The sequence below is a fragment of the Ascaphus truei genome, chromosome 7 (genome assembly GCF_040206685.1).
Source record: "Ascaphus truei isolate aAscTru1 chromosome 7, aAscTru1.hap1, whole genome shotgun sequence".
Classification (NCBI taxonomy): domain Eukaryota; kingdom Metazoa; phylum Chordata; class Amphibia; order Anura; family Ascaphidae; genus Ascaphus; species Ascaphus truei.
Window position 1 is genome coordinate 40,612,640 of NC_134489.1, and position 23,450 is coordinate 40,636,089.

A 23,450-nucleotide genomic window follows, 5' to 3' on the forward strand; every position below is an offset into this window, starting at 1 on the left:
TCCGGATCACAATACGGCAACAGGAACGAACCAAATAGCAGTCAGTGGGGTTAATAGCATTACCGCAATAGGAAAACGCAGTTTGCTACATTTGCTGTATTATAATAGCGACTGAAGGGCCCAGCATCTCATTGAGCCCACACACATTTGTTCAATCATAGTTCCCACCTTGATTATAACATGGCACTATTACTAATCAAGCAGGAGATCTTTAGGAGGTAAATATCATCATCTATTCTCTCCGGTAGCCATCAAAGGTGCATGCCATGTTATGCTGAAGAAGCTGTACCTGCATGTGGACGGACAAGCCTACAAGGGTTAACCTTTTCATTTTAAGTCTAGTTTTTGTATATCACAAATTGTATTATATTCACACCTGGTATTTTGGGTTTTGTTGTTCATTTCATGGTCTTGTCCAAGACCTACCTTATTTTAGGGTACACTTTGTACCACGTTTTAATAAAAGTGAATTATGATATATTATCAATAATCATGTAGTTTAGAACTGAGTGGTGTGCAGTATTTATACGATTTCTTTTTGGTATACTTCCTTAATATACGTTTACTGTTTCTGTGAAACCTGCCATCGTTTTCTCTGAAGCTCCGAGCAGTGACCGCACTGACACATTTCTCTGTATAAATGATATATACGTGCAGATATATTACCTTCCGCAGGCAGAGCACTGAACACATGATCTGCTGTAATGGTGCCATCTGCCAGCTTGATCTATGAAAACAAAGTGGTAAGTAGATCCTTCTCTCCCCCTCACCCCTCCCATTCTCTTCCCCCCTCGCCCCCCCATTCACCACCCACCCATTCTTCCTCCCCCCTCGCATTCTCTCCCCCCCTCACCACCCTCCCATTCTCTTCCCCCCCCTCACCATCCTCCCATTCTCTCTCTCTCTCTCTCTCCCCCAACATCACCACCCTCCCATTCTCTTTCCCCCCCAGCCCCCATTCACCACCCTCCTATTCTCTCCCCTTGTAAATAGATCCTTCTCTCCCTGTCCGGTCATGAACACCTGTTATGAGACGTTCCACCTGCTGTAATGTGTATTTAGTTACATCCCTCCCTCTATTGGTACCTTCCAGCGATTGCCAGCTGTCCTCTCCAGCTCAATGATGGGGGTGTCCTTGTGTATTTCCACCCCCTTCGCTCTCAGGAAGTCCTCCAGGGCCTCGGCCAGGGTCTGCATCCCACCACGGAGGGACCACTGGCTCCATCTCCCCTCCTTGGATCTTCTGATCAGCTCAGAGTTCAGCTGAGGGCCCTTATCTGCCAGCGACAGAGAGAGGATTGTAAAGGTCCCATGTAGAAAAAACAGCGAGATTTATTAGGGGGCAGCAGTGACACAAAGGTCACAATCCTGCAGGGTCCAGGTCTCAGGGTCAAAAAGTTGATCAGGTTATTGTGGAGCCAGGTCAGTTTTGGGCTACAACCCTTTACATTTTAATTTGTCTGTCGTGTAATCCATGTCTTTTTGAATAAACAAATGTATTATTACTTTGCTTGAGTGCTTTTAATTTTTTATTTTAGGGAATTCATTTTTTAATAGATTAACCAGTAATTATAGATAAGAAATATATTATTTTTTGCTACATTTGAATACATTTGCTATTTTTTTTTTTGAATAATTAAATTCTGTTTGAAGTACAGTTTATTCCCACTTTGTTTTGTGTTGTTGCAGGAATATAGATGTTACCTGTAGCGGGACCATGGTCTGTTTTGATCTGATATACTGTGTAGAAAACTCCCAATAATAAAAAAAAAAAAAAGCAAGTAACCTCTCCCTGTCACTTATATTTATCAGGACATAAATATTGAATTGTATTTGTCTTATACTATTATACAGCCCCCTCCACCCCCCACAATGAATATACCAAAAAGACTCTATTCTTGATGCACAATCCTCACCTCCCCCAGCCATCATCCCCAGGATGACCGACCTTCTGCTGCGTTCTGCCTGGTACAGAACAGGGAAACATGAGCGCAGGCTGAGGCTTCGGCAGTCCCCGGCAAACACCCCCCGGCACACACTGTCTATGGCGATGTCAGCCAGCTGGGGAGAGAGAGAGGCACAAGCTTTGAAGTTACACTGCTTACATTCATTCTGTTACAAACGGCCTTTCATTCATCCCAATCCCAACACGTGACCGTCAAATCTCCCGTCAGATTACAATGACAAAGAATCACTGATGTCAAATCGTTTTTGCTGGACCTCTTAAAATATGGCGGCCACTGACTTTTTTAGTTAATGTCTAATGACCCAAATCAGTTCAGTATTCATGTCCGTTAGGTTTTATTCTTCAACTAGGCCCGAACAAAAATAAATAATAATGACAGACATTGTGGAATTTATCATATACTCCTTTCTAAAGACGGGTTTAGGGGTGAAATATAATCGTTTTTATTGCACAGAACTGGAACTAAGAGACAAACATTAAAACTATTAAACTAGGTGATAACTGCAAATCATATATCCGATGCCAAGTGAAAGCAACCAACCTAAAAGAGTGAAATACACCAGCCACTTACTAAAAAGAATACGGATTAAAAAGGCTGGACCCATCGATAACTGATCGTTGTGAAAATCTTACATTTTAAGAAGCCATTAAGTCGGACATCTTTTCTGCGTCCACATAAAATCACTAGATATTTTTCAATAGAAAATACATCGACAGGCAGGGCCGCAGACAGGGGGGGGGACAACCGGGACAGGTGTCCCCGGACTGGTGGCTGCGGGGGGCTCAGCCAGACGGCGCTGCAAGTTGGGCCTGACCTCGCGGCCGGGCCCCAGTTCTTCCTCAGCTGCAGGCCTCTCCCTAACGCTCTCTCGCGACGGGCCTCTCTGATGTCAGCGCACCAGAAGTAAGCTTGGCCCAGCTTCCGGTGCGAGCCGCCATGAGAGGGAGGCCCGGCGTGCGTTGACGTCAGAAGCTCAGTGTGGGACAGAGTGAGGGAGAGGCCTGCAGCTGTGGGAGAGTCGGGTCTTTTTATATGTATTGGGGGGAGGGGGGGGTTGGTGTGTATTTTAATATGTATTGGGGGGGTGAGGGTATTTTATTATATGTGGTGGGGGTGTATTTTTAATATGTATTGGGGGGTAGGAGTGTCTTTATTATTTATTGGGCTGTGGGGTTTATGTATTTAGAGGGGTAGGGTTTTTTGGTATGTATTTTGTGGGACGGATTGAGTGAGAGTGGGGTAATTGACGGAGTTTGGGGGGCGAGTGAGAGGAGAGCGAGTAAGGAAAAAAGGGAGTAAGAGTGAGACGCAGGGGAGAGAAATACATGCGAGGCGGGAGGGGGGGTGGGGGGGGGAGAGTGAGAGGGGGGGGGAGTGAGGAAGAGGGGAGAGAAATCTGTCTGCGCCCCGGTCGACAGGTAATCACAAAATATACAACCCGGCTGTGTGTAACGTTTATGCCAGAGTCTCAGTTCTGTACAGGGTTTAATTGCCTAAACATCTCCCTATCTAAACCAGTGTCTGGAATCACTTTCATCTTTCTGCAGCTGTAAGTTATCTGCTCCCCCAGCTATTCACAGTCACCTGACCCCTGTCCCACAGAGCTGCTGTAGACCGCAAGAGTATATTATCTTATCCTCTCCAGCCCTGGGGCGAGCTGATAAGGGAGGGCTGGGTGTAGCATGTGTACCTCGTCTATGTAACCATGTTAACTTGGTACAATTCCGAAAGTGCAGGGAAACGGCCTCAGGCGCGGAGAAACCTGCTTGTGCAGCCAACACAACGCAGACAAACAATGTCTTCAAAGTGCAGGTCTCCGCAAAGATAGAGATACAAAGTCGAGCTCTGCTCCTTTCAGAAGGTGGACCTGATGAAAGATCCATATGGGACCTGAAACGTTGTCTTTCCACTGTTCTTGGCTGTCACATGAAAGGAGAATTTCATTAAGAACTTGTGAGCAGAGCTGTACTTTGTGTTTCCATCTTTGAGGAGCCCTGCACTTTGAAGAAACGATAACTCAGTGCCTGTGAGAACATGCAATTACAGCATGTGTGTATGTGAGAGCCGCCCTGAAATATACATCGGAGCTGCAATAAAGTGAAAAATCACTGCGCAAGGTAACATTATCTGCTATATTTAGCATTTACTGAGCGTTGGGCACTTTTAAGGAGGCTCTAACGATACGTTGACAAATCTCACCCAATATTTAGAACAGATTTATATATATATATATATATATATATATATATATATATATATATATATATATATATATATATATATATATATATATAACTGGCTAAGAGAACAAAAGGTAATTAAAATGATAATGAATGACGCAAAATGTAAAGTGTCACAGTGAATTGCAGTGTGTGATACAACATTTAGGGTCAGGATGGGAACTGGTTTTGTGTTCTTGATTCTGTGAACTGATTTTGTGTTAATGATTCCCTAACGTATTAAGTGCCCCGATTTTGCTCCCATCTCTTCTCGGATGGAGTTCAGAACAAGAGACATCTCCCACCATCTTCACCTGACCCTCTCTCCCCACCTTCACCTCCCCCTCTCACCTAACCCTCTCTCCACCCCACCGTCACCTGGCCCTCTCTTCCCTCCCCCCCACCGTCACCTGGCCCTCTACCTCCCCCCCCTTCACCCTCTCTCCCCCGCCCCCCCCCCCCACCTTACCTCCTTCCCAAAGCGGCGTGTCACAAATCCGTGGATGCTTTCATCCTGCTGGGTTCCTCGCGGTGCCATCAGGTCTTGGAGGCCACACAAGAATAAGGGTTTGGTGAAGGGGGGGACGGTGCGCAAGACCCCACTATTAGAGACCAACAATTAAAAGGGGAAGATCCGGTCTCTCTCAGACACACAATCACAGAGACAGCCGTGTTAAATGTGTCCCAGAAACAAAAATTTACATTACTTCAGAACGGCTTCACTTCCATTACCTAATACAGGGAACAATTCAACTATTTAACAATTAAAGACCCTGCATATTGTTTTTCCAACTTTATGGGCTTTAAAGGGGCAGTGCTTTGTGGAATCCAAGTGCACTGACATGTTTACGGGGTTATATCTGAGCGATTGAGGTCTTTTTAATGAAAATGACAACTGTAAAGTGACTTCGTAAACCTGGTGAGCAAAGACGTGGGAGAGGTTACATCTCTGATGTCACGGTGTTGTCAACCAGAGTTTGCAAAGCCAGAGTTCCCCCCTCTCTTTATTGGCTCTCAGATAAATACACCCCCCATCCCCATTCACAGGACCCTAAGAGATTTAAGTAGTAATTAATTGCTATTAGCATGGTTAGACTTAAAGTGAGGACAAGTTTTCTGGCCACCCACGTGGGATTGCACATTAGACCCGCAGGTCCTTCTGCTTGTACCTTAAACCGGAGGGCATTTTATGCAGGGACTTATTGACGTAGAGGTAGCGATTCTTAGAGGCTGGATGGTCTCCTGGTACTGGAAGAACTTCACTCTCCAACCCCAGTTCAGTCACCTGGAGCCGGCAAGAACAACAACAGAGTGAGAGTGTGAGTGTGAAAGCGCGAGGGAGAGATAAGCCCATTGTGCCAACCAGCGTGAAAGACTAGAATATATTATACATTATAATGGACATCACTTCATTGCCAATTGCTATCAGTAAAAGGTTCAGAACATAACACTGTATAATAATTATGAATAAAGGGAGTGAAGAGTTAAAAGTTCGTAGACTTCAATCCCTGTGATGCAAGAGGGGTAACTTGAAGTGTATTTTTTTACCCTTGTTTGGCAAAAGAGAGCTGCTCAGTGTTGTGACCATTCACTTTTTCATTGCCCATCATGGCACCTATGCCGTTATCAGCATCTTAAGATGTTAAAAGCTCCAAAGCCCCTATCACAGGGATGGGCAACTCCAGTCCTCAAGGGCCACCCACAGGTAAGGTTTTCAGGATATCCCTGCTTCAGCACACGTGGCTCAATCAGTGGCTCAGTCACAGACTGCACCACCTGTGCTGAAGCAGGGATATCCTGAAAACCTGACCTGTGGATGGCCCTTGAAGACTGGAGTTGCCCACCCAATCACCTTTCCAGTGGTTACTCCTACATGTCAGCAGCTGACGGAGTCCATGCTAACAGACTGGTGCATGAGATCCTTGAGGTGCCTCACCATACACAGGGTATTTCTCCCTACGACTCCTGACGGCCGGATCCCTCTGGGTCCGTGCTCGAAGATGGCCCCATCCTCTGTGCGAGTGGAGTGCAGCCAGCCTCCCAACCTGCTGCTCCCCTCCAGTAATATCACCTGCGAGTCACATCAGACAGCAATGAGGCTCAGTATCCCAGCACAACCCCAGTGGTGCTGGACCTCGAGGTTCTTGGAGGTAAGAAATGTGCCATTGTGCTCTATGCCAACCCGTTAATTGGGTGAGATTAGGCCAACTTGGAACGGGCTGTCATTGTGATCGTTCTAATTTAGGGTTCCCTGCAGGTGTCTAACCTGCGTCTGTGCAAAATGCGCCTCTTACCTTGGAAACACTGGCATTTTTAGCGAGGTGATAGCAGGCAGACAAACCACTAATGCCACCTCCAGCCACCACTACCGTCTTCTGCATTCAAAGATCTGCAGCTTCTACAGAGAAGACAACACACTATTCTATTGCTCAAATACACACACTTTGCAGTAAAACCATACTATGGGATTCAGGATCAACACATGATAAATACAATCAGTTAATCAGTAACCAGTATGTGCAGCAAGACACTGAAGCTAACAACCGAATAAGGAAAATACTGAGAAATAATCTCCCATGGCAGCTCAATTCACATTTATTTGATATTTACGCTGTTTATTTGAAAATTTGCTTTTCATTACCCCAGTTCTTTTTAAAGTTGTATAGATTATCCTATTCAGCGTCAGTGCCTTGGTGGCATCTACAACACTGACAAGGGTGAAATTAATCAGCTAAAGACAGAACACCTCAAACCAGACTAAAGCCCCCCGGTGCCTAAATGTATGTGCTACACAGCTACAGAATATTATTACATGCCCCTTATAAATCTCAAACTGAATGTATCGCCTGGTAAATATGTTATAGTTTAATTACTATATATATTTTTTTTTAATGCTTCCCTATTAACAACAATATTGCCTGGTAATATATTACTTGTGCACTAACCCAAAAGTCCCTGCGGTGTCACACTTACAGCATTACAATGTATCTTGCATAGTGTAGCCCTATGCACACAGCCACACTTGGGATTAGATAGAAGAAGAAATGCTAATTACACTTACCCACTAATAATAAGAAACCCAGGTCACACAGTAGAGAGCTCACATCAGTCTCCCTCCCACATGACCAGGGACTGGCCACATGTGGGGGGTGCTTAACCGCAAACAGCCAATCACAGAGCTGGGTTGGGGAGATTGACATCTGGGGAAGTGTGTGACGTAAGCGCTACTGTTAAATAGAAGGGGGCGGTTACAGTGTGCTCGTTTAACTCATTTGGTGCCAGAGGAGGGCCTAAAACGGACAATTCTCAGAGAGGAGCAAGACTGCGGCAGTCAATAATGCTATGAGAGACTGCTCTCCAGTGAGTGAGAGACTGATATCCTAAGAGTGAGAGTCTGCCCGCCCTCCCAAGGACAGTGAGACTGCCCTCCCAAAGAGTGGGAGTCTGCCCTCCCAATGAGGGAGAGACTGCCCTCCCAAAGAGTGACACTTCTCTTATAAACTCCATGCGGGGCCCTGCAGCACTCAGGGGGTTAATTTCCTCCGCACCGTGCAGGCAGTTTCCATGGCAACCCCCAAGCCGGAAGCGCGCATTCTCTTCCTGGATGTGAGATGGAAGTGACGTCCAGTGACAGTCCTGACAGCTGTGGGCATGGTTTCTGTGTGTCCCAGGCCGGTGATTGGTGGGGAGGGGATGGAGGGGCGTGGTCAGAGGCGGAAGTGCCCCTGGTCAGGGTGCAGCTGGACATGGCGGCCTGTGTGAGGGACCCGTGCGGGCTGCTGTGTGTGCTGCTCACCCACCTCAGCGTGGGGTATGCGGACTATGTCATCCTAAGGCACGTCCTGATGGACACCTATCCCGGGAGGTAACAGGGGGGGAGGAGGAGAGACAGGGGTGGGGAGGAGGAGAGACAGGGGTGGGGAGGAGGAGAGGCAGGGGTGGGGAGGAGGAGAGGCAGGGGTGGGGAGGAGGAGAGGCAGGGGTGGGGAGGAGGAGAGGCAGGGGTGGGGAGGAGAGACAGGGTAGGGGGGGAGGAGGAGAGACAGGGTAGGGGGGGAGGAGGAAAGACAGGGTAGGGGGGGAGGAGAGACAGGGGTGGGGAGGAGGAGAGGCAGGGGTGGGGAGGAGGAGAGGCAGGGGTGGGGAGGAGGAGAGGCAGGGGTGGGGAGGAGGAGAGGCAGGGGTTTAGGGAGGAGAGACAGGGTAGGGGGGGAGGAGGAGAGACAGGGTAGGGGGGGAGGAGGAGAGACAGGGTAGGGGGGGAGGAGGAGAGACGGGGTGGGGGAGAGAGGATGTGGAGAGGGACAGAGGCGAGGGGAGGAGAGGCGGGGGACAGGGAGAGAGGAGGAGGAGGAGGAGGAGGCGGGGGGGGGAGGAGAAGAGATGGGGGAGAGGCAGAGAGGAGGGTAATTATGTATCTCACAGCTGGGGGGGGGGGCATTTGATAACACAGATGTGGGGTAGTAACTGGTATGAGGAGATGGTAGGAAGTGATAACAGACTGAGAGGGAGAGGTGCTCAAGGAAGGATTGATAAATGGTGGGCAGATGCAGGTAACACAGATAGGTGGTGGGAGGAGTGCAGTTAGTAGTGTGGAAGGGCAGGAGGTTGGGATGGGGCAGATAACAGGCTAAGCATTACAATGTGTCACTGCGTTATGTATATCTTTATTTATATAGCGCCATTAATGTGTGTAGTGCTTCATAGCAGTAATACATGCTAGATAATAATATAAATATCAAATAACACACAGTGGGAATAAGCGCTTCAGATATAACAGTAACATTAGGAAAAGGAGTCCCTGTCCCGAAGAGCTTATAATGTAAGTGGTTAGTAGGAAGAACTTAAAGACTGTATGAAGGTGTTCTGGTAAGTGCGTCTGCAAGGGGCTATGGTCGGTGTATGAAATGTATATTATTAGGCTGCGGTCCCAGTCGGCACTGTGGCATGCACGCCGGGCGGGGGGGGGGGGAGGGTGGCGCATGCACAGCGCTGCACCGCGATCTGCGGTACTGGGAGAGAGGGAGCGTTTGCGACGGGATGGGGCGTGGCAGGGGTTTGCAGGGGCGTGGCCATGACCTCACGCGGCTGGTTCGCCCTCATTGGCTGAACCGCCGGCGGGGGCGTGGACACGCCTCCATCGCAAACTCTGAGCTCAGATTCCCCTGTCTCAGTGAAAACCTGTCGCGCACCGCTGGGGAAATGTGTGCGACAGGGTAGTAACTGGGACCGGCCTGACGGGGGGCACGGAGCTTGAACGCACGCCGAGGCATGAGCTGTAGAAGGTACTGGGGCCGTGGCCTAATCCACGGAGCTACCCATATGCTTTGTTAAAGAGGTGTGTTTTAAGATAGGTCTTAAAGGTGGAGAGAGAGGGTGCGAGTCGGGTATTGAGGGAAAGGGCATTCCAGAGGTGTGGGGCAGTGAGTGAGCAAGATTTAAGGCGGGAGAGGGCTTTAGATTTAAAAGGGGCAGACGGAAGACATCCTTAAGCAGAACGCAAGAGTCAGGCAGGTATATAGCGAGAAATTAGGGCTGAGATGTAAGGAGGGGCAGAGGGGTGTATACAGTAGTGAGATTTTAGGGCTGAGATGTAAGGAAGGGCAGCAGAGTGTATAGCCTTAAAAGTGAGGAGGAGAATTGAGTGTGAGATGCAGGATTTGATAGGAACCCAGGAGAGGGATTTCAGCAGGGGAGACGCTGAGACAGATTTAGGAGAAGGTAAAGTGATTCTGGCAGCATTGTAATGTGAAGGGTTCAGAATAGGATGGATTGCCGCGTGTCCAGTCCTTGTGAGGGATGGTCCTGTACTCTGCCTGCATGCATCACCTCCTCCTGTGCTCCTGTCTCTCTCAGCATCTGGCTTCCTCTCCACGCCGTGGGCTTCAATCTAATCGTGTTCATGCTCTTGGCCTGCCACACCAGGGCTGTTTTCTCTGACCCGGGTAAGCATGGCTTGGTTTTCTCTACAATAAATCTTAAGACTGCAGAGCATCAAATAGATGCAATTAATTTAATTCCGCTCTGAGAGCTCGCCTGAAGCAATGAGGATGAGTATCACTGCCTTTTTAACCCTTTCTGGGCCTGAAGGGCTTGCAACACATTACTTGGCACTGTCTTGCAGGCCCCTCTGACAGCAAAGGGTTAAAACAGGAGGGGCAAACTCCAGTCCTCAAGGGCCACCAACAAGTCGGGTTTTAAGGATATCCCTGCTTCAGCACAGGTGGTTAAATCAGTGGCTGTCGTTGACTGAGCCACCTGTGCTGAAGCAGGGATATCCTTAACCTGACCTAGAGTTGGCCACCCCTGGGTTAAGTGATCTCCGGAAGCAGCAGGTTACACTATTTAATCCTATTTTGTGAAGAGATTACGCTCCGGCCTGTTGGTGACGGGTTCAGACTGTGCATTTAATCAGATCTCCGGAGCACAGGATGCGTTTCTTAGCTCTCTCCGTTTGCAGGCACCGTCCCCCTGCCGGAAACCGCTATCGATTTCTCTGACCTCCGCTCTAACACGCCGCGCAAGAATGATCGGGTAAGAGGCGCCATCTTTACTACAGACCGGAAGAAGCGTTTTTGTGTCCTGCTTCCTCTCTCGAGTTAATGGATACACAACTCTCAGAGTCTTGGACTGATCCAGGATACCCAGAGTTAAATCCGACTCTCAGCCATACATAAAGGGATGAGAGCGATTGTGCATATAGCTTTTCTCTGTAATTAAGTACTTTGATCCGTTTTGCCAAACGTCAGATCATCCCAGCATTTGGTAGGTGGTATATACTTCATCTCCAGGGTGACATATTGCATTAGGATGCCATGTTGTGGTGATGTGGGTTGGGAGTGGTACTATGGCCTAGTTCAAACACGCCTCTTCCATAATTAGAGTGTAAGCTCTTGAGGGTAGTGTCTCAGTGGGGCTGCTTACATTCTCTCTTATTTTTGTAGGGCAATGAGGACTGGACAGTGTGTAACCGGTGCGAGACCTACCGACCCCCACGGGCGCACCACTGCCGCATCTGCCACCGCTGCATCCGGAGAATGGACCATCACTGCCCCTGGTACAACTAAGAGTCCTATTAACTCAGGGGTGGGCAACTCCAGTCCTCCAGGGCCACCAACAGGTCAGGTTTTCAGGATATCCCTGCTTCAGAACAGATGGCTGTCTTCGAGCCACCTGTGCTGCAACAGGGATATCCTCAACCTGACCTGTTGGTGGCCCTTGAGGACTGAAGTTGCCCACGCCTGTATTAACCCCATCACTACCTGCAACGCATGGCTTTACTATGTTTATCTTTGACATTGGCATCTTGCACATGACTCAGCCCTGACCTCCATACCTTGCTCCTCTGCTTCTTTTTCCCTGGCAGGATAAATAACTGTGTGGGAGAGTTAAACCAGAAATACTTCATCCAGTTTCTCTTTTACACGGGTACGTACAGTATCGCATGCGAGAGCCGCTAAACCTTCATAGCAAGCAGCAACAGACCACAATCTCGCAGGGGGTTTAAACAACATTCAATTGCCTTTGCAATACCCCTATCGGGGCAGTGACACAGGATGGGTATCCTCCGTTCTTCCCAAGGTTGGTACACATTGGTATATTGATGTTGGCAATAAGCTTCAAGTGCCTTATTGCTTTTGACATCAAGGAACTGATCTGTCCTAATCTCTTTATTTTTGGGGGAGTGTAGAGCAGACAGAGGCCAAAATATCAGGGGGTGTTGATACTTTAGTTGTGTGTTAGAGCAAAGTGACTCCCATTGTAACAAAGTGTCTTGCACTGATGCTGCCCGGGCTGGTATTGCTGGGTACCATTGTGTCATTTCACATAGCTGCTTTGGGTGATGTTACCTTCTACTTGCTCCCCAAAATCAAAGCTACCCAATCACCTGCCCACAGACTACATCTGTACAGTGCAACATTCCCATCTGCGTCTGCCCCGGTCTCAGTGCTTTTAATTTCCAGAGTCAGGACTGGCACACGGAAGGGGTTAATGGGGAGATGTCGCCCTGCCAGGGTTCTCATTAACCCGTTAATGTTTGTGTTCTAGGGTTGACGAGCCTGTACGCCATGGGCTTGGTCATAGCGACCTGGTTGTGGCCGCCCAAGCGAGGCATTGTGGAGGACCCAGACAAGGGAGTTCCCGCACACAGCCACGTACAGATGTAAGAGCCCGCCGGTTACCTGCCGGTTTATACAACACTGGTGCAGGTGGAACATTTAAACATATAGTGGTAATATAAAAGAAAGCTACTACTACCCCAACCCCTATCGTATTAACCCTCTCCTCTTCTCTTTCCGGTTTCAGGGCTCACTGCATCCTCCTCCTGGTAGAATCCGTCCTTTTTGGTATATTTGTAATGGTTATTTTTTACGACCAGGTGAGTTGTATGAGGTATTCACACGTCGCTGTTTCTCTGGCAGTTTATTTGCATCCGGGAAAATAAAATGCACGGAGAACAAATAAACCTGTGTTCATCTCGGCTTGGTAATTAAGTTTCTCGCATGTTGGTGCAGGTCACATTAGCCTGGGAGGTTTTCACCTTTTACACCTGGTGACTTAACTAATAACATTACAGCAAGACCTGTCGGACATGCCTGATTTGTAATGTTTAACTGCCGTTGTTCAGATTCTTGCCTATCCTACCGCACCAAACTCCAGGCCACCCATTGTTTTACAACGATGGGGCCGTGGCCACCATCTGCTCTGCGTGACTTGGAGAAGAAGTGACAATCTATAGAGCGCACAGAGGTGCAGAAGGTGACGCATCCTATTGGAATCTGTACGAACGCAGGTGTTCTCAACTCCGTCCTCGAGACCCACCCAACAGGTCAAGTTTTCAGGATATCTCTGCTTCAGCACAGGTGGCTCAATCAGTGGCTCTCTCTTCGAATGAGTCACTGATTGAGCCACTTGTGCTGAAGCGCGCACATCCTTTAAGATCTGACCTGTTGGGTGGGTCATGAGGACTGTAGTTGAGAACCCTGGCTTAAGTTCTACTGTCAAAGGAGAGAATGGACATAGAACAGCCCTGTATGACAGTTTAGGGTTCAGTTGTGCAAAGAACCTCCAATGAACAAAGGGTTACATCAGGGTGATCCGTTGAAAACATTGGTACGATACAAATAAATTGCTGAGAGTCGCGCGCTCACCCACTGCTGCCGATGTCGTCACTTCCGGGTTTCCGAAGGTCGTATGACGCGACGGGCATCCCTCTCAACACTTCTCCTCCGATCAGGATCAGTCGGTGACAACTCCGGGGTGGGGGGCCAATTCTGCCAGAGCAGAACTGTGTATCCACCCACGTTCTACTACAGTTTGTGCCACCGTTTTGGCTATGCCCATATATCTTATATGTGCATGCGTATAATCATTGGAGGTTCTTTGCACAACGGAGCCCTACACTGTCACACAGTTCTGTTCTATGTCCCTTCTCTCGTCTCTCCTCTGGTGATACGATCCCCGCTCCCCTGGTTTTCTTAGATGCTGTTTATGGAGGATATTGGAAACATATCCTGTTCCAGGGTTTTGAGTGGAGTATATAGTATTACCTTTTATTTACTTTAATTCACTGATATCACATATCTTATTTAATTGATATATGTCTCTTGTTCAGTATTATCACTCACTACTTTTCTTTTAACTGATTAGTTTGTTTTTTCACTCATCGGTTTATCTGAGCATTTAAAGTATCTTTAATCAGTTACATATTATTCACAAGTGTTGAGCGCCACTCTTTGCTCTTTTCTTAACTCCTACTGTACCATGCACCCCCCACCCCCCCTCCCCTCTCACCCCTAGAACAATAGTTCCTTGACACGAGTCACAGGATATAAAATGCCTTTCTTGGGGGGCAGGGGTTATTGATTCTCGTTCACTGACTTGAATAGGAGTTTCCGTACATTACTGCCCAGATCGGCACTATCACGCTTTTAACGGGGATCATTGCAATGTCAGCGTCGTTCATACTTTGCAGATCATCTCCATCATTATGGACGAGACTCCGATCGAGCAGCTGAGGAACCGGCTCCTGAAAGAAGCCCGTCGCGAAGTCGCTCATACTCGCAAACCAAAGATCGCCCTGTTACGGGAGGTGTTCGGCAGAGGTGAGACCCTCGGACCTCTCACCGGCATATTTCATTCTTCCCCCTTCCCCCCCCCCATCTCCCCCCGCATGCTGCCATCCTGGATTTGCAACCAGCCACGTGGCCGTTAAGAGAAATCCAACTAACGCACTCCGTGGCTCTTCCACATGTGGAGGATAACGGGATCTATTTAACAACGTCTCCCGGCTGCAAACCTGGAGAAAAATCAACGCGAAAGGATGTTCCTTGGATACGTTGGTGCCGTTTTTTTTTGCTTTTGCCGCTGGGAGACATTAATACATAAACCCCACACTGTTGCATCACAGCCTCTGAAGTGGGTGAACCCAGTTGAACCCCCCCCCCTTTTTTTTTTTTTTGACTGGGCCACTCACTTTAAATCCTGAATCTGCCATTTGATTCAGGCACCAAACATAAGAGTGTGAGCTCTGCGGGGGAGCAGCCTGAAAATGCATGTCGGTGCTGCACTGCATTTCGCCGCCCGGAGCCGCTTCACGCGTCTTGTCCTACTTCAATAAATTGCGTCCCGTCCGGCGCAGTCACTGCTTGCGTCTGCAGAAAGCGCGATGCGCGACCGCCTTTGCCAAAAGACAAGAAATTGGTCTTTTGGCGCGGCGGTCGAGTCGCTGGCTATGTCACGGCGGGTGGCGGTTCAGCCAATGAGGACCAGCCGCATGTCGTCATGGCCGCGCCCCCACCAAAAATCTTGTCTTTGCTCCCCCTTGCTCTTCACTTGACGCTTGTCCCATCGTGACCCTAGGGCCACAGATCGTGGCTTAAACTGGTGCGCGCTCCGACGCGTGCGTGCTGTGACCGGGGATGTGGCCTTCGTGACATTCTTGTGTTTTTATTTCTTCAGGTTACATGATCTGCTGGTTTTTTCCTTGTAACAGCCCCCCCTCTTCCGGGGGTCCCGCATACAGCTACCTGCCGGACTATGATGTGTGATACGTGACCCAGGAAGGGGTGGGATCTCTTCCCACCGTAACACCGTGTCCCTCCACGCTACTCCCGAACCACAACCTCACCCGTGGTGACGTGGGAGTTGTTTTACCTGGAAATGCTGCCCTCTCTGTGCCTCCTCCATCTCGTTTTGCGCTGGTACAATTTCTCCAGGGCGCTGCTCTCTCAACTGCTTGGACAGCCCCCTCTCTCTGCCCTCCTGAGTGCCCGTACCTGCCTGTATATAAGGGTCAGATGGTCAGTTGGTATTAACCCAAGAGAAGAGGAGGAGCCTGCATAACATAGTGGGGGGGCAACTCCAGTGCTCCAGGGTCACCAACAGGTCAGGTTTTCAGGATATCCCTGCTTCAGCACAGGTGGCTCAATCAGTTGGTCAGTCGTTGACTGGCCAACTCCGGTTCACAAAGGCCTCCAACAGATCAGGTTTAACGGATATCCCTGCTTCAGCACAGGAGGCTCAATCAGTGGCTCAGTCTTTGACTGAGCCACTGATTAAGCCACCTGTGCTGTAGCAGGGATATCCTCAACCTGACCTGGTGGTAGCTCTTGAGGACCGGAGTTGCCCGCCCCTGTGCTACCACCAGCAGTTCCTGGGTACTATCCTTTCCTGGCAGCTCCTCGGCGGAAGCAAAGCGGCGAAATCTGTGTTCTGCATCCGTCAAACCCCACCAGCACATACCCCCCACCTGCTACATTGGATTTTATCGATCCGGTTTGCTGCCTGACTTTCTTGCCGCCGCCGTGAAACTTACAATATTCCCGCGAGTGTTACAATAAGTACCGCAGGGAGCAGGAGATGAGGGCACGACTGAACTTGCACTTGTCCTATTTAAAGAAGTACCAGCAGGGGCGGGCACTGACCCCGCTGGGCAGAATTCATGTTCATATCTGTTCTGGATTTAATTTCTACCTGGAGACAAGGTGTCCAACACTGGCGGGTGACTTGCATTATCTGTGCTCCAGGTAAAAGCGCTCGGGAATTATCTACCTAGGGTGGAATTTTAGAGGGGAAAAAAAAGTCCTAGAGTACTCACCCCGCAGTGATTTTATATGTTTTAGGCTCATGATGGCAGAATGTCCAAGGGATCTAAGCCAGTGGATGCACTCCCACAAACGGGGATGGAGTGTTGTTGCGCTGACCCACACGTTGCATTATTACATGGTCACCCAACTCCTGCACTGCAAACATTAGTGGGACGTGCCTTTTGGTTTTAACACCAGAGGATCCTTTTTTTTTTTTTTTTTACCACTACATATTGAGGGGGCAGGTGATGCTACCCCCTTGTATTGCCTGACACTTAATGATTCCCATGGGCTCTGCCGCTGAGTTTTGTGTCTGTCTGTTTTATGTTTAACTACTGACGTCCCACTCTGGTTTTCCTTAGTGAATATCCTGTGAATAAGCACTTTTTACTGGTCTGCGGGACTGCAAGGCTGTGTGTGTGTGTGTGTGTGTGGGCAGTGTCTGAGCTTTGCCTTGTAACCAACCGAAACCTTTGGTGCTGGAAACCAACACCACATTTCACAGCCGTTATGTAATCTTGAGCGGAGTCTAATTCTGTGCAGTGTCATTTTACTGTTCTGTCTCTTAGCACCCGTGGCAAATAGTTTACCCTGTTTTACTGATGCCCAGTAAAGTTACCTATTTTGTTACATCCCTTAAAAACCCTTCACGGCTTCCTCTGCACGTCCAAATAACATCTCCCCAAAACTGTCCTATTTGCCCCATATAATCTCCCAAAATCCCAGTGAAACCCCTCGGAGCAAAGCGAATAAAATCATTGGTGATCAGTCTTGTGCTCAAAATTGTTGGTGTCCGTTTCACGTTGAAGATTTGGAACATTATGGCAATAAACCCAGTGGTAGTTAAGACGTGGGCTGCCGGTGTCTCTTGCAGGCAGAGGGGTCTCCATTTTTATGTGAACAGCAGGGGGAACTGTTGACACGCTCTTTACACCACGGTAACATTTTGCTGTATTACCACCTGGCCGGAGGGACTTGAGGTGTCTCCAGTGCCAGGCTCTGGGATTAAGAGTCAGGCTCTGAATAAAGAGCCATATTATACTGTAGGTACACCTGGCATATATGCTCTACGATTATGTATTGAACATGATTTGGAGGGGAAATCCTCCCGAATGCTTTTGCTTCCCACCAGGTTTTGGGTGATAAAGCCTGTTACCCCTCCAGAAGTGAATGCGATGTGTTCAGTTTTCATGTGTCACCCATATGCTTCACTGTCACTTCAGGAAAGGATGGGATGTCCTTGAGGTGTCTAAGAGGATGTAAGGCAAGGGTGGCCAACTCCAGCCCTCAAGAGCCACCAACAGGTCAGGTTTTCAGGATGTCCCTGCTTAAGCACAGGTTTGAGCCACCTGTGCTGAAGCAGAGATCCTGAAAACCTGACCTGTTGGTGGCTCTTGAGGGCTGGAATTTTCCACCCTTGGTGTAAGGTATGTGTCCCTGATGTCTTTGTGGGAGAAAAATGGGATTAGAGCTAATATATCCCTGATTTTTCTAACATTTGCACTGCAGTATTCCCCGTTTTTCTATCTCTAGCTAAATCTTGTGAGTGAAATTATTGGAATTTGTTGCTGTAAAAATATTTATTGCTTCCTGTTTATACAAGATAAATTATGTACATTATCTCAGAGGATATTAAAAGAAACTAGTGATACTAATCGTCCCTGTCATGTCATTTTATTTTGTGTCCTGTTTCCCTCATTCTTTGTTTCTCTCGGGTCAAACCGTCTAATTTCACAAAACAGCCCTTAGCTGTCTCTTCTGCCAGTAACGGGCTCACTTTAACTCCGGCAAAGCAGCGATCCCGTTTTCTTCCTGCTCCAGGTTTCCTAAACGGATACTAACTTCTTGTAAGCAAGTTTACCGGCTTTCCTGCCCCCCCCCCCCCAAATCTATCTCTCCCAAACACATTTCTCTCCATTATTATAATGTATATAGCGCCATTAATGTACACAGCGCTTCACAGCAGTAATACACGTGGTATACCAATATAAAGTAACAACACATAATGGGAAGAAGCGCTTCAGACATTACAAGTAACATTAGGAAAATGACTCGCTCCCCCGAAGAGCTTACAATCGAAGTGGTAAGTAGGGAGAACAGAGACCGTGTTCTGGTAAGTGCGCCTGCAAGGGGCCATGGTCGATGTACAGTATCAGCCTCGGAGCTACTCGTATGCTTCGTTAAAGAGGTGCGTTTTAACATCGTTCTTATAGGGGTGCCAGTCGGATATTGAGGGGAAGGGCATTCCAGAGGTGTGGGGCAGTCGGTGAGAAAGGTTTAAGGCGGGAGAGGGCTTAGATACAAAGCTCTGGAACAGACCAGTAGTGTAAACAAGCCTCCCCCCCCCCCCCCCAATGTAACCAGGCTCTGGAAAAGCGATCCAGTTGTATTGGGTCTGGCCGTCAAAGTGACAGGCTGTCTGAGCTTAAGTCTTATTGCCCATTATAGATGCAGCCTGTCTGCATGAGATACTGTTTATCTAACTGTGTCTGTGTCCCAGGCTCCCTTACTGATGGAGCGTCTGTTTATATAAAGCTGATGTATCTAGTCTGCGCATAGGCCTGTCTGCTGCTCCATTTATTGGCAAACCATTTTTTTCCCCCATTCCAGGTCCTTTTTTAGTGTGTTCGAGGCTGCAATGTACTGTATTGCTTTAATATTCACATTGGCATTGACACAACCATTACCAGTATAGCAGAAACATCACAAACACAACAAGAGCTATGAATACAGTATATTGCTCATCTACTACACATCATGTAGTACAGAAATACAGGGCTGACCTGAAGAACTGACCAGCTTTTATTTTGCAGTTAAAGTGATTTGGTCCCAATCACACGGGGCCATTACGTATGTAGCTGAAGCTAGGACCGAACCCATAAATTTGGGCAACACCTTGCCCACTTCAGCCTTCTCGGGGTTAGGGTTCCCAGGTAACCTCCAAAAATACCGGACACAATGGTGAAAGGTGCGACGCACCGAGCCACACACCCCTCTCACCTCTCGGCTCCATGCTGTTTTCTCCTCTCTTTGACCCCACCCCATGGCTTTTGACACCTCCTCCTGATTGGCTGCTGGTGGGTAATGCAGCCAATCAGAATGGTGGAAGCTGCCCAGCCCCCCCTAGCAGCAGCTCTGCTCTCTCCCTACTCGGGGAAATCCCGCAGGTCACTATGTCCAGAGAAGTAATACTGGTCACATGCATGTCCAGTATTTACCTCCAAATTTTTTTACTGGACAGAGTATTCAAATACTGGACACCTGGCAACCCGAGTCTGGGCACTTGCTTTAGGTGGAAGAATGAATAATTTGGGCATCCTGGGCTGGGTGAGTGAATGATCCTACACTGCATGGATAAATTAACAAGGATTTGCCTACGTAGTCCTTCAAGGGATCCCCCACTGAGCAGGAACCTCTGGTTGAACCAGAAGATACTTGTGGTGGAAGAGGAGGAGGGGGGCTTCTTCATGTGTCTTGGGATGGAGACCGTAACCCAGCTGATGTTTCCAACCTCCGGGCTCGATAATAAACACGAGCACATGGATGTTATTACAAAGCTGAAATATAATGAAGGGGAATGCTGCATAAACAGAACAGTAATTATTCCCGCAGACACAGGCACCTCATGTGCATGGGGCTCACACATACACAGACTTTCAGCTCTGGAGGGGCTCGTGTCATGTTAACCAAGGCTGTTCCAGGTCTGCCCATTAATCCACCTTAACAGGCAACAGGATGGTGCCCTGCAATAGTACAGGTTACTGTACGGGAGGATTGAGGGTTACAGGACATCAGGGACATGTAGGGTAATAAAGACCACAATAATGGAGGTTAATAACCCGTTGCCATGCATTGCAGGCTTGTCTGCCAGAGGAGGGGGTAACTCCGTGCCACGTGTCCGTAAATTACTATGAAATGTAAGAAAGTCTTTATTCTGAGTTTGTCACAGGCTTCTCAGCGCAGTATGTGTCCCAGATGTGTGTGTATTAGGAGGAGGTGAGAGGTATGTGTGGGTTCCAGATGTCTGTGTATTAGGAGGGGGCGGGAGGTACAGTATGTGTGTGTCCCTGATGTTGGGTATTAGGAAGGGGTGAGAGGTACGTGTCCCTGATGTTGGGTATTAGGAGGGGGTGAGAGGTACAGTATGTGTGTCCCTGATATTGGGTATTGGGAAGAGGTGAGAGGTATCTGTCTATGATGTTGGGTATTAGGAAGGGGTGAGAGGTATGTGTGTGTTCCAGATGTCCTGTGTATTAGGAGGGGGTGAGAGGTACGTGTCCCTGATGTCTGTGTATTAGCAAGGGGTGAGAGGTACGTGTCCCTGATGTCTCTGTATTAGGAGGAGGTGAGAGGTATGTGTCCCTGATACCTGTGTATTAGGAGGGGATGAGAGGTATGTGTCCCTGATGTCTCTGTATTAGGAGGAGGTGAGAGGTATGTGTCCCTGATACCTGTGTATTAGGAGGGGATGAGAGGTATGTGTCCCTGATGTCTCTGTATTAGGAGGGGTGAGAAGTACGTGTCCCTGATGTCTCTGTATTAGGAGGGGTGAGAGGTACGTATCCCTGATGTCTGTGTATTAGGAGGGGCTGAGAGGAACGTTTCCCTGATGTGTATTAGGAGGGGCTGAGAGGAACGTTTCCCTGATGTGTATTAGGAGGGGCTGAGAGGTACGTGTCCTTGATGTCTGTATTACGGGGTGGTGAGAGGTACATGTCCCTGATGTCTGTGTATTAGAGGAGGGGGTGAGAGGTACGTGTCCCTGATGTCTGTGTATTAGGAGGTGAGATGTACGTGTCCCTGATGTCTGTGTATTAGGAGGGGGTGAGAGGTTCATGTCCCTGATGTCTCTGTATTAGGTGAGAGGTACGTGTCCGTCCCTGATGTCTCTGTATTAGGAGGGGATGGGAGGTACGTGTCCCTGATGTCTGTGTATTAGGAGGGGGTGAGAGGTATGTGTCCCTGAAGTCTGTGTATAAGGAGTGGGTGAGAGGTACGTGTCCCTGATGTCTGTGTATTAGGAGGTGAGATGTACGTGTCCCTGATGTCTGTGTATTAGGAGGGGGTGAGAGGTTCATGTCCCTGATGTCTCTGTATTAGGAGTGGCGAGAGGTACGTGTCCGTCCCTGATGTCTCTGTATTAGGAGGGGATGGGAGGTATGTGTCCCTGATGTCTCTGTATTAGGAGGGGGTGAGAGGTGTGCCCCCCTGAAGTCTGTGTATTAGGAGTGGGTGAGAGGTATGTGTCCGTCCCTGATGTCTCCGTATTAGGAGGGGATGGGAGGTACGTGTCCCTGATGTCTGTATTAGGAGGGGATGTGTGTATTAGGAAGGTGTAAGAAATATTTGCCCCTCACATCCCCGTTACCAGACTCCCTGACACTAGAGGGGTTACGCGGGGTAAGACGCGTGCAGGGTCTCTTCTGAATGCTTCCTGTGGAGATGAAAGCCTCGCAGAGCTGCAGTGGGGACGGTTGCGGAGCGTGGTAAGCAAATTGAGTGGGATGTGAGGAGTAAGTGAGGTTCCGGAGGGAAGGAAGTCTCCAATGGGAACAGGCGCTGAGAGCAAAACCTTCTGGGTTGAACTCTTTTATCCTCTGCTTCTGCCTCCTTGATGTGGTTATCACAGTATGCTCTGCAGCCAGCATGTGTAGGGCCTCAGTGCCAGCTCATATGTATAGAAACAACTGCATCAAACAGCTGAGAAGTGAGGAGGAGGCAGGAACTGGCCCGCAATGCTGTGTGTGCTATTCTGTGGGGCTGTCTCTGTCTCTGTTCCTGTCTGTCTGTAATATTGTATCTCACTTGTTTTTCATACAGATGCAGCGGCCATTATTTTAAGGCATCACGGCGCCGTTTTCGTGTGCGCTGCTGTACTCCACGCGGCATGAACGCGGCCAGTCGCCCCAGGCACGCGCGCGTTTATCGCGGTTGCTTTTTTTAATTTTATGGATTGTGTGCAATGAAATGAATGAATTGTTATGTGTACAGTACTGTGCTACTGTGTCAATTTCAGGTGTTTAAAAACCAGGACACTAAAATGCCATTTTCTGCACTCGCATCTTAAGGCAGGAGGGGGCGGTACGGCTGGAAGTAATCCCGCGCCATGACATGGTTATTCCAAGGTATACACCGCGTGATTTCGTAAAATTATGGCCCCTGCATCTGTATGTCTTTATTTCTCTTGTGGTACACAGGTGAACCTGCACTGACCAACTCTCTCTATCATAGGCCAGTCCTGTTATTCCAGGGGCTCTGACAGAAGGAAGCCTAGCTGACGCTAATCACACACACTGACAGTCTGCAGGGACTTAATCTTTCCAGGATAAAACAGCCCTGGTTTTAAAGCTCTCATTACCTAGAGCAGTGTTTTTCAACAGGGGTTCCCCGGGCGTCCATAAAGGGTTCCCCGCAATAATCAGGTCATTTGAAAATTATACCAAATATAGAAGAATTTACAATGCATCTGATCTCAGACGCGCTATTAGAGAGGGTTGGGGTTCGTTACAATGCATCTGATCTCAGACGCGCTATTAGAGAGGGTTGGGGTTCGTTACAATGCATCTGATCTCAGACGCGCTATTAGAGAGGGTTGGGGTTCGTTACAATGCATCTGATCTCAGACGCGCTATTAGAGAGGGTTGGGGTTCCTTACAATGCATCTGATCTCAGACGCGCTATTAGAGAGGGTTGGGGTTCCTTACAATGTATCTGATCTCAGACGCGCTATTAGAAAGGGTTGGGGTTCCTTACAATGCATCTGATCTCAGATGCGCTATTAGAGAGGGTTGGGGTTCCTTACAATGCATCTGATCTCGGACGCGCTATTAGAGAGGGTATGGGTTCCTTACAATGCATCTGATCTCGGACGCGCTATTAGAGAGGGTTGGGGTTCCTTACAATGCATCTGATCTCAGACGCGCTATTAGAGAGGGTTAGGGTGCCTCAGAATTTCACAAGACGATTATAGGGTTCCTTAGAGAGCTCTGTGCAGATGCCTTGGTGAATCGTACAGTCGCTGTATATACTGTAGAACTCCTCCCAACTTACTCCATTTCACCTCAGTGAAGTCCGTATATATTTAGGCTCGCAGGACAAGTTTGCCCTGGTCCCTCTTATTTTGACCCTCTGAGCACGCGTCAGGATAAAGAATACAGTACGCAAATAATGCACAC

The 23,450-nt window shown here is 48.5% G+C and overlaps 2 protein-coding genes across 6 annotated transcripts in view; one reads left to right on the forward strand and one right to left on the reverse strand.

Moving 5' to 3' along the window:
• The window catches only part of PPOX (protoporphyrinogen oxidase), a 21,020-nt gene extending 13,243 nt beyond the window's left edge, over positions 1–7,777 (reverse strand). For 2 of the 3 annotated variants that reach the window (XR_012802614.1, XM_075607908.1), the window contains exons 1-8: positions 7,248–7,777; positions 6,481–6,584; positions 6,123–6,257; positions 5,356–5,471; positions 4,656–4,788; positions 1,917–2,061; positions 1,087–1,277; positions 667–727 (exon numbers count right to left, since the gene is read on the reverse strand). Coding sequence is in view for 2 of the 3 variants with exons in the window: in XM_075607908.1 (XP_075464023.1) it covers positions 667–727; positions 1,087–1,277; positions 1,917–2,061; positions 4,656–4,788; positions 5,356–5,471; positions 6,123–6,257; positions 6,481–6,567 (868 nt within the window). In the remaining variant the exon portion in view is untranslated. The other variant, XM_075607909.1, reaches the window with a different exon arrangement.
• LOC142499078 (palmitoyltransferase ZDHHC3-like) lies at positions 7,579–17,930 on the forward strand. 3 transcript variants are annotated; one of them, XM_075607911.1, is made up of 9 exons: positions 7,579–8,021; positions 10,043–10,131; positions 10,647–10,720; positions 11,131–11,243; positions 11,553–11,614; positions 12,236–12,350; positions 12,494–12,566; positions 14,163–14,292; positions 15,149–17,930. In XM_075607911.1, the coding sequence occupies exons 1-9, from the start codon at positions 7,798–7,800 to the stop codon at positions 15,235–15,237; spliced, it is 969 nt and encodes a 322-aa protein (XP_075464026.1). In that variant the 5' UTR covers positions 7,579–7,797; the 3' UTR covers positions 15,238–17,930. The 3 variants fall into 3 exon arrangements, with proteins under 3 accessions (XP_075464026.1, XP_075464027.1, XP_075464025.1); XM_075607912.1 differs by having other exon boundaries at positions 7,580–7,997; XM_075607910.1 differs by having other exon boundaries at positions 7,581–8,051.
• Positions 17,931–23,450: the final 5,520 nt, after the last annotated feature.